This window comes from Sphaerodactylus townsendi, linkage group LG03 (assembly GCF_021028975.2).
Source record: "Sphaerodactylus townsendi isolate TG3544 linkage group LG03, MPM_Stown_v2.3, whole genome shotgun sequence".
In the NCBI taxonomy this organism is placed as follows: Eukaryota; Metazoa; Chordata; class Lepidosauria; order Squamata; family Sphaerodactylidae; genus Sphaerodactylus; species Sphaerodactylus townsendi.
Window position 1 is genome coordinate 125,129,972 of NC_059427.1, and position 10,271 is coordinate 125,140,242.

The following is a 10,271-nucleotide window of genomic DNA, read 5'->3' on the forward strand; positions in this document are numbered from 1 at the left end:
TCAAATGCAAAGGAACTGGAACCATAGTTGCATTGTTAGCTTTTCTGTTGTTATTGCTCTTAAGGTGCAGTGCTTTTGAATATATTTTGTTAAATGCCCCTTGCTAAGTGCTTGAGAGTACCCTGTCCTGTGTTTCTCATCAGGTTCCTTCTGTTCTTGGCAGGAACCAAAGAGACGTGGTGTCTTCCGACTTGTGGACAGTGGCAACAATCTCACTACGGATCTGATAGTGGAACGAATAATTAAGAACAGGTTGACTGCGCTTGACTTGGGCATATTTTGTGTTTGCAGTAGGACATCCATACTAGTGTGCTACAAACTCTTCATACTGCCTTTTCATCATTTTTTGGTGTTCTGTACTAAGCAGTTCATCTGTTCACTGAAGGGAAAAGGAAGGAACTATAGTTAGACAAAAACTGAACTTATCTCAACAGTAGTGTAACAGGTCTTGGGACCAGGATTCGGTACTGCCCAGCCCAGCCGACCCCTTATGGTTTCTAGTCTATATTGATGCCCATCGCACACTACCTCTGCTTCCTTGTCCTCTGCTAGTCTTGAGAGTGCCATTGTATTGAGAATTCTGTGAAAGGAACAGATATACTAGTGCAACCAGAATAAATAAAAGAAGCATGAATAAACCACAGGATGTTTGTCTAATCTACTAATCTACACTGAATTTGGCCCTTTATTATAGAAATTGGAGCTATATCCCGGTAACCACCATTCGTCCTCTGCTTCTGTTTGTTACTGGGGTGGAATTAATGTGGTTTACCAGAAAAGGGTACAGAGGAGTTGTGCAACTGCTTTTTGACAGTTGAGCAAATTGGCTGAACTTACACTTGAAGAATTGCTGATAAGAGGAAGCTTATTGAGGTTGATTTTTCTTGCCCACGGTTTTGCATCATTTCCCTTTTTTTGGGTTGAAATAGTTTGGATCTTTACTGATTTCAGCTATTTCAAAGAGGTCAATGGAATTAAATCTTACTTGGGGTTAGATTAAAAATGCCTCTCTCTTGGAGTTGAGAGAGCCTGATGGATCTTTTGGTCTTTGCAGGTTGGAGTTTGAAGCCAGAAACCAGAAGAAAGAAGCAAAAGAACTAGCTGTACTGGAAGCCATGAAAAGAAGAGAGGAGGCCAAACAGAAGGCTGCTGTACCAGACCAGGAAAACCATGAGAGCTAGCATGGGGAGGAGTGCAGCAGAATCCTCCCCTCCTGGAGCTGCAGAATTTTCCTGGAGGATAGGGTACTGCTGCCAGCCGCAGTAAGGCCTGTGGTCGCAGTTCTCCTGACTTCCAGTGTACTAACTACATTTGGATATCCAAGATGCTGCTGCTAGTAAGACCAGGCCAACTTCCCAATGGGAAGATTTTTAACATTGCCCTCCCAATAACTGTTTTTAAATCCAATTAACAAAACACTGTGCGGTTTTACCTCCTGACATTGGAGCTGGGAAAGAGGGTCATCTCTGCTCACCTTCTTTTCTCTGTCATTTCTGTCTATCAGAGAAAATTCATGAACCTTTAGCGTTGTCCTTCCTGGCCTGGCTCATTGCCTAGAGCACTGATGGGGTCCTAGAGTACTCAGTGGAGTTGGACCAGGTGCCCGTGGGCTTGTACTGGGCACAAAGAGAGAAAGTGGTATAGAGTCAATCTGGTGCTGTTTCCACTGCCTTGCATTTGATATACTTCCAGTCTGTTAACTGTGGATGGAGCTTAGACATCCCCAGGCTTCCCCACCGACAGACTGCATCCTACCTTTTCTGCATGTTTGTTGATCAGCTTGTCAGCTAAGTAATAGAGGGATGGGGCTACAATGTTATATATTGCCACAGCATAAAAAGTACGGTATAAACATTCTGGAGATCTCATTGGGGCTGGAACTACTTCCTAGAGCCCTGATACAGTGGGGGCCTCACACTCTTCCACACTGGCCTTGCAGGTCTTTCATAGTGGCACTGATCTCAGCACGCTCTCCATCATATTTAAATTATTTGTACTACCAAGCTGGATGTCATTTGACTGAGGCCTCTTTCCTTACACATTGCAGGGAGCATGTTGGGGTTAAGTAAAAAGATCAGCTTGGTTTTTTCCTCCAGCAGGCTTTTTTCTATCAATCTTGTATATTTCAAGCAGTGGAAATTAATAAAATGTTGATAACTAGTGTGTCAATGACAGTTCTTAACCTGAGATGAGTTGAGAAGAGACCACTACGATTTTTGGTCTAGCTGAGAATGATGAGGTTTCCTAGGAAAGAAATGTGTGTGTATTTGTGATATACTAACTGGAGACTGATCTCTCCCATTTACGGGGAGGGTGAAATGTGGTATTTCTTTGTTTGTCTGTGAGGCACTAATCTCCAGGTTGTGTGACATCTCCTACAGGAATTTGCAGTAATAACTGTCAGCATGGAAAGTACCTATCATTACAGAAACAGCTTAATCTTTAAAATGAGCATGCAGGGATAACGGCTTATTCCCGTAGCAGAAAAAGAGAGTTTCAACAAAAAGTGGCCAGAGTCTCTTCGTTGGGGGAGGGTGGGAGAGGAAAGGGTAATTACCTCAGGCCAAGCCTATAATGGCTGGAATCTTATCAAGATCAGAATTTCTCACAAATATTTTTTAACTGCAGAGGACATCAAATTTGATCGCCACAGAGTTTATTGTTAATTTTTTAATCTGAGAGTTGAAAGGATCATTTAGTCCAACCCTTGCCAGCATAGAAACAATACAATAAACCTTTGGCATAGTATGTTGTGAATAAACACGGTTACTGAATTTGAGGAAAGTTATACTTGCTGTCTATGAACAGTTATACATACCAATGTCACGGTTCGTTTATGAAAAGGATAACGTGAATTTGAAATTTAACAGTTAGTTCAATTATAAAACAAAAAGTTTATAAAACAAAAGGTATAATTCAGTTAAGATTAAAATCCAAGTTTAACATATTTCTAGCAGATCCCCAGTTTCAGCATGTTTACTAAAAAGGTGTAGCCTTCCCCATAATCTGTCTAAGGCGGTATATAATACTTTATAATGCAGAGTAGCATAGAAACAACAACTATAGTATCCCTGACAAACAGGTGTCCAATTGATACTTAAAAATCTCCAACTATGAAGAATCTGCCACCTGATGAGGGAGGCTTTACAGTGTTGAACATACTGCACCATCAATTTCTGCCTCCATTTAAACAATACATCCTTTGTTATAGCTAATACCCATTAACCTGAGTTCTGTAATTTATTACAACTGAGAACATACCACTCCATTCTCTACATGGCAACCCTTTAAGTATTGGAAGGTGGCAATCATATCAGCTTACAAACATTTCTTCTCCAGTACAGCGATTCTCAGCTCATTTAGCCTCTCCGCATAGGTTTTCAAGCCTCTCACAAGCTTTGTTGTCCTACACTGGATTTGTTCCGGCTTATCAACATGCTTCTTAGCTATGATGTCCAAAACTAGAGACAATATTTTAAGTGATGTCTAACCAAGGCAGTGTAGAGTGGCATCAATACCTCATTATACTTTTCTAATGCAGCCTAAGATCACATTAGATTTTTTTACCTCAGCATCACACTGTTGGCTCATATTTAGTTTGTGAGCTACTAAGACCTGCAATCATTTTCATAGGTCATTCTACATAGCCAGGTTTCACCCATAAATTTACATAATTGATTTTTATTCCCCAATTGCAACACTTTACTCTTGTTCCTATTAAACTTCATTTCTCATTTGTCTGGGCCCAATCCTCCCTCCCATCAAAGTCCAGCTGCATTCTATTTCTATTGCTAAAGTATTTACTCCTCCCAGTTTAGTATCACCTGCAGATTTGATGAGCACATTCTGCATTCCCTCATCTAAGTAATTAATAAACGTCACTGGGTGCAAAACAGAACCTTCAGGCACCCAATTTTTTACTTCCTTCTAGATTGATCGGGAACCATGAACTATCTCCCTTTGGGTATAATCTATCAATCAGGCCATAATTCACCTAAAAGTAAGAGAGTCTACTCCATATGGGGTTGGCAGATACTTCCTGGCAACAGGGGAATAGGTCTTACCAGGCACAAATCGAGGCCTCGGCCTTGATGACATTGGCATGTTGATGCCACTTCTGATGCTGAATGGTGCCAGGGGGAGGAGGCCCAAAGCTGACCCCTGCCCCTGATGGGTCTAGCAACCTTAAGTCTGTATCTCAGCAATTTCTCCAAAAGAATGTAAGGGGCAGCATCATGTCAAAAGCTTTACTAAAATTGAAACAGGCCATTTCCCCTGATCTATCAAACTAGTAACTCAGAAAGAAATATACATCAGAATGATCTGACATTATTTATTCCTAAGAAAACTGTGCTGAGATTCAACATAGAAACATGGATCTATAAAGGAACTCAAGGTCCACCCCCCCTGCATAATGCGGGAAATTCACAACTACCTCCCCCCACCCTCCCCCAGTGACCCCTGCTCCATGCCCAGAGGAAGACAAAAAACATCCAGGATTCCTGAACAATCTGTTTTGGAGGAAAATTCCTTCCTGACCCCAAAGTGGTGGTGGGCTTCCCTGGGCCTGTAAGAAAAGGCCACAACAGCTGAGCACTAACTTATCTCTTCCTGTCCTCCCTCTCACATCATGTCTCTGCAAATGTCCTCAAACAGACCCCTTACTAATCTGTTCTAAAATCTTGCCTGAAATCAGTATCAAGCTAACCAGCCAATAATTTCTTGGATCATCTTTTTGTCTTTTTTTTTAAAAAAATAGACCTGTTAGCTTTTTTCCAGTTCTAAAGTACCTTGCCCACCCTCCAAGTCTTTTCAGAAATGAGAGGTTCTGAGATGACATCCACCAACCCCCTAGGACAGGGGTGGCCAAATGGCGGCTCTTGAGCTACATGTGGCTCTTCAGCACATAATGTGCAGGGAGGCTGTGTTTTGACCATCTATTTAGAGTCTTAGCCAAAGAAGTATCATTAGCAATGTCTGTTTTTATCCCTTTTGTTTTTTTATGTTTGGCAGCCTCATTTTAATGTTAATACAATTGATAAAATTACATAAATTAATAATTATTATTTGTGTATTTCTTAATCTTTATATAAAAGGTTTGCAACAAAATCTGCATGTAACAATAAAAATGTGTGTGTGATATTTGTTCATGTCTTGTGACTCAAATATTTGAAGTATATGCTATGTGGCTCTTATGTTAAGCAAGTTTGGCTACCTCTGCCTTAGGAGGTGTCTTATCTCTTTGTTCAGAGACTGTTGTTCTCCAATTTGCTACTATCCCCTGTGGGTAGAAAGAGAGGCAATTTTTTTTGAACGGGCTGTGGGGAAAGGATTAAGCACCACCTAACCCCATGGTGGCGAACCTTTGGCACTCCAGATGTTATGGACTACAATTCCCATCAGCCCCTGCCAGCATGCCCAATTGGTCCTTGCAACCACTTGTATCAAATTCAGAGTTCCCTGCCCTGCTGCTGTACTTTAGTTAGGGAAAGAAAAAAAGTAAGGAGCTGGCGCACCACCTGTATCTTATCTAGGTTGACCCAAATTGAGTACTTCTGGCTTTCTTAAGGAGAAGGAGTGAATTTCTAGCACCAGATCAATGATCCCCTCTAACCTCCTAAATTATCTTTGGAAAGTGACTGAGCTTACCCTAGTGGCTAAGAGAGAAGGCCTTTTTGGAGTGTGTCCAGTGGTAGGTAGTCAGAAAATGTTACTTTCCTCAAAGGCAAATATCTGGAAGAAGTTGAGGAGGAATGTAATGTGAAATATTATACATTTAGTTTAAAGGGTTCAGCTGCTTCTCATGGCTCAGCTGCTTCTCTTCAAATGTTAATTTTGGCAAGGAAAGATAAGTGGGGAACTGGAATTGTCTTCCAACTGATCAATATAAGATGATACATGTACTGCCCCAAAGGGCCTGAGTTATTTAGATATAGCAAATATGTATGTATTAGCAGTTAAGGAAAGAAAAACTATCCCTTTAAGATATAGAATGAAGGTGTACTAAACGAGAAATGTGTTTTCTACTAGGAATGAGGAGATGAGTCATAAGAGAGGATGCTTGTGATAAGACTGCTGGATGGCTAGGCAGAAGGGCAAGGTTTGTATCAGGTTGTACGTACTGAGCATGCTTAATAGGCTAAAGCATATTAACTTCTCCTCCTGCTCTGATGACAAACTGTATTATAATGATTGTACAAGAAGAATATGGGAGGGTGCCACATATTAAGGAATAACATGTAAATAGGCAGACCAGAAAGTTGTGACTAAGTACTCGTAACCAATGGGGGAACAAAGAGGATGTAGCAAATTTGGGAGAAGGGAATAAACATGCTGTGGATATACTGTTTTAGTGGAGTCTGCCCATGTGGGGACGGCTCCCCTTTCTTTGCAAATAAAGCTACTTAAAACTCTCTTCTGTTGGTTTGATATTTGGTAAAGAAATATTGGGCACCACAAAGGGACTAGGGCAGTGATGGCCAACCTTTTAGAGACTGAGTGCCAGGGGTGGAGTGAGGGGAAACTGCACCTGGAGCACGCATGCACCCTGTGCCCCTTCCATGCTCCCACCCTGCCCTGGAATGCCCCTGGAATGTACCGAAGCACTCCCGCCCCGCCCCCAGAACATCCTTGCCACACCCCTGCAGAGGTGCACTCTCAGTACATCGCACACCCCTCTCCCCCTTGGCTCTATGCCACTGCCAAGTGCCCCGCAAATCTATAGGCAACAGCCTCCTCAAGGCGTGCTCCATTAAAGAGAGGGCTGCTGATGCCACCTCTGGCACCCGTTCACCATAGGTTCGCCACCACTAGGGACTAGAGGTCACAGCTGATTTAGCTTATCTATACTTGCGTACCATGATTGGAACAATATCATCAGGGATTAGCTTCCTTCTGGGGTGCAACTTTCCAACCCAGGAAACTTTATGACACTTGGTCAGGCTTGAGATGGAAGGATGAGTCAGACTCTTTACACAAGCATAAAGGATAAACTCTGCATAGATTTGACAGCTCAGAAAGACAGCAGATGAATATGCGTTTGCATCTTGTGTGCATAAGTTTCCAATAAACTCTGAACTAATGTTATGAATAGAGTCCTTAATGCTGGCACTACCTCGATGTAAAATAGAGATCCTCTCTCAGGCAGGAATAATGCATCTAAAAAGCTGTGTATTATGAGGAAACTGAAAATTTGTGAAAGCATAATGCTTGAGTTACCATATAAATTTATGTCACCTGTATATATCAAGCATTACTTCTTCGTAATACGACGAGGTAGGAGAATGGCCTGTGCAGTTTTAGATTACAGGCACATTTTCAATATTCCCCATGAAAAAGCTCCATGTTTAAAAATTAGCATAGAAGGTGAAGTGCTGGTTTTCCACATACAAGGACTTACTTATTAGGGATCTTTGAAAAATGCAACCCATTTCGCAGAGTTTCAAGCTATAAAATCCATTCTGCAACCTCATTCTATTGCACTGCAAGCTTGGTCTGTAAAGGGGAGCCCTCCTGTATCAAAGACAGGCAGGTGCACATAAGCCTATACCAGAAACAAGGTAAGTAATGCTATCTGGGGCATTCTTGGAACATACAGTTAGTTTAGGTACATTTCAAAGGGAGAAAAGTGATTTCTGTTCATTTGCTTGTGTTGAAGCAAGCCTCTTTTTTTGCCATCAAGTCATATTTGACTTGTGACTGCCTCTAGTGGGATTTTCCAGCCAAGAGATGTTCAGAGGTGGCTTATTTATTTTATTTTATTTTTTGGATTTAATATGCCATCCTGATGTGAAACTTATTAAGCAGAGTTTGCACAATAATGAGACAGAGACAGTTGCTTACTGAAATAAAGTTTACTTACTATAAAAGAAGGAAAGGGTACTGTGTGGTTTCCGGGCTGTATGGCCGTGTTCTAGCAGCATTCTCTCCTGATGTTTCGCCTGCATCTGTGGCTGGCATCTTCAGAGGATCTGAAGATCCTCTGAAGATGCCAGCCACAGATGCAGGTGAAACATCAGGGGAGAATGCTGCTAGAACATGGCCATACAGCCCGGAAACCACACAGCACCCAAGTGATTCCGGCCGTGAAAGCCTTCGACAATACAAGGAAAGGGTAACTTGGGAAACAAAACAAGAAATATCTTATTGTCGAAGGCTTTCCCGGCTGGAATCACTGGGGTGCTGTGTGGTTTCCGGGCTGTATGGCTGTGTTCTAGCAGCTTTCTCTCCTGACGTTTCGCCTGCATCTGTGGCTGGCATCCTCTGAAGATGCCAGCCACAGATGCAGGCGAAACGTCAGGAGAGAATGCTGCTAGAACACAGCCTTACAGCCTGGAAACCACACAGCACCCCAAGAAATATCTTTCTAATTAGCTACCTCCATCAGCTAGCTTGTTGCTTGACTATCACATGGCTAACAAGCTACTTTGAAAGCATGTGCAGAGAGCAACGAAGAATATATATCTATAGCCCCTACGTGCAGACCTGCATGTAGCCCATGCCAGGTCTGCTTGACCAATAGGGATCACACTTCTGACCTCACTAACTAATTAGCCTGCATCAATTAACTCCTTCATTACTGGCCCAACACATCCCTCCCCTTTTGGGCTGGGGTGGCTTACAACATATGTATATATAGTTAACAGTTAAAACAGTTAAAAACATCTAATAAAACCTACTAAAAGCAGCTTTTCAGTTTCAGATTCATTACAATTTAAACAAATTCATTACAGTGTTAACAACAGTGGGCCATTGCCTGCCTTTGCATCACAACTGGTATTCCTTGAAGGTCTCCCACTGAAATACTTTTCAGAGTCAACCCTGCTTCGCTTCTGAAATCTGACTATAGATCAGGCTAGCCTGGGCTATTCAGGTTAGGACAGAGCAGGCGTAGATAGAACTTATTGAAATCAATTATAGTAAACTATAGGGCTGCCAACTTCCAGGTGGGACCTGCAGATCTCTACAATACATCTCTGCATAGAATGTTTTCACTGCCAAGCGCACACTACTAAGAAACATCATCCCTGAAGGATATTCGATTGAAAGAGATACTTATTAGCAGAGGTGTGGAAGCAGCATCCAGTCGGAAAGAAGAGAGCCAGAGATACCTTGAGTTGCTTTATGTAAAAGTTTACTAATTTAAAAGGGTAGGGTTACATGGAATAAAACAAATAAATGCTATACTCCTCTGTAACATATTTACAGTACTAACTGTACACTTAAGACCACATCTTGCTCTTCCTTCCTACTTCTCCCTGTCCATGTGGACAGTACTTCTTTGAAACAAAGAAAACAAGTTAACTTTATACCTTCAGATGTACGTGCTCACTAACATGTAAGCAATGGCTATCTGACTGACCAATAGCTAATCAATAGACTAGGTCATTAAAAAGTGACTTCAGCAACTTCCAATCCAATCCAATCCAAAAACCTTTATTAGGCATAAACCAGAAGTACCATACATTCCAAATACAAAAACAGGATCATTGTTACATATCATGTAGAACATGGATTAAAAATATAGCAACTGGACTTCAGCAACTTGTTTACATATAAACAGTTAACCCTTTAATAACTGAATTGTGACAGATACTTGCAAACACCAACAATCTCTCATAGAGCAACTTCACCTATGTCAAATAAATAGCTCCAGAAACAATCCAGACATCATTTTTAAAAATGTTACTTTATTATTTGATTTCTAGGTCGCCCTTTCCCACATGGGCTCAAGTCAGCTTCCAACAATAAAACAACAATTAAGCAGCAAATACGGTCAATAAAAGTATCACTATAAATTAATGGTGTCCAGTAAATTCTTAAAAGGATGGCATTATATTAATTACAAGGGAAAAGGAGCAAATGGTGGCTTTGGAGGATGAACTGTATGGCATTATCCTCCCATCCCCATCCCCTGCCGTTCCCAGTGTGGTGTAGTGGTTAAGAGCAGGTGCACTCTAATCTGGAGAACCAGGTTTGATTCCCCACTCTGCCGCCTGAGCTGTGGAGGCTTATCTGGGAAACCAGATTACTGGTAGCTTGTGCACTCCAACACATGCCAGCTGCGTGACCTTGGGCTAGTCACAGTTCTTCAGAGGGTGTTTGTTGTGGGGGGTGGGAAAGGAGATTGTAAGCCCCTTTGAGCAGAGGTGGGATCCAACCAGTTCTCACCACTTCTCTAGAAGTGGTTACTAATTTTTTCTGAGTGCCGAGAAGGTGCAGGTGTGCGGCAGCGCCACTGTTTGAATCCCACCACCATTGGAACCTGTTAC

The 10,271-nt window shown here is 41.9% G+C and overlaps 1 protein-coding gene across 1 annotated transcript in view; it reads left to right on the top strand.

Annotated features, from left to right (window-relative positions):
* PCYT2 (phosphate cytidylyltransferase 2, ethanolamine) overlaps positions 1-6,414 on the top strand; it is a 30,020-nt gene extending 23,606 nt beyond the window's left edge. The window contains exons 12-13 of the mRNA XM_048490204.1: positions 164-252; positions 1,055-6,414. Coding sequence (XP_048346161.1) covers positions 164-252; positions 1,055-1,181 — 216 coding nt within the window. The 3' untranslated portion in view covers positions 1,182-6,414. The remainder of the gene's footprint in view (positions 1-163; positions 253-1,054) is intronic.
* The last annotated feature ends 3,857 nt before the right edge of the window (positions 6,415-10,271 follow it).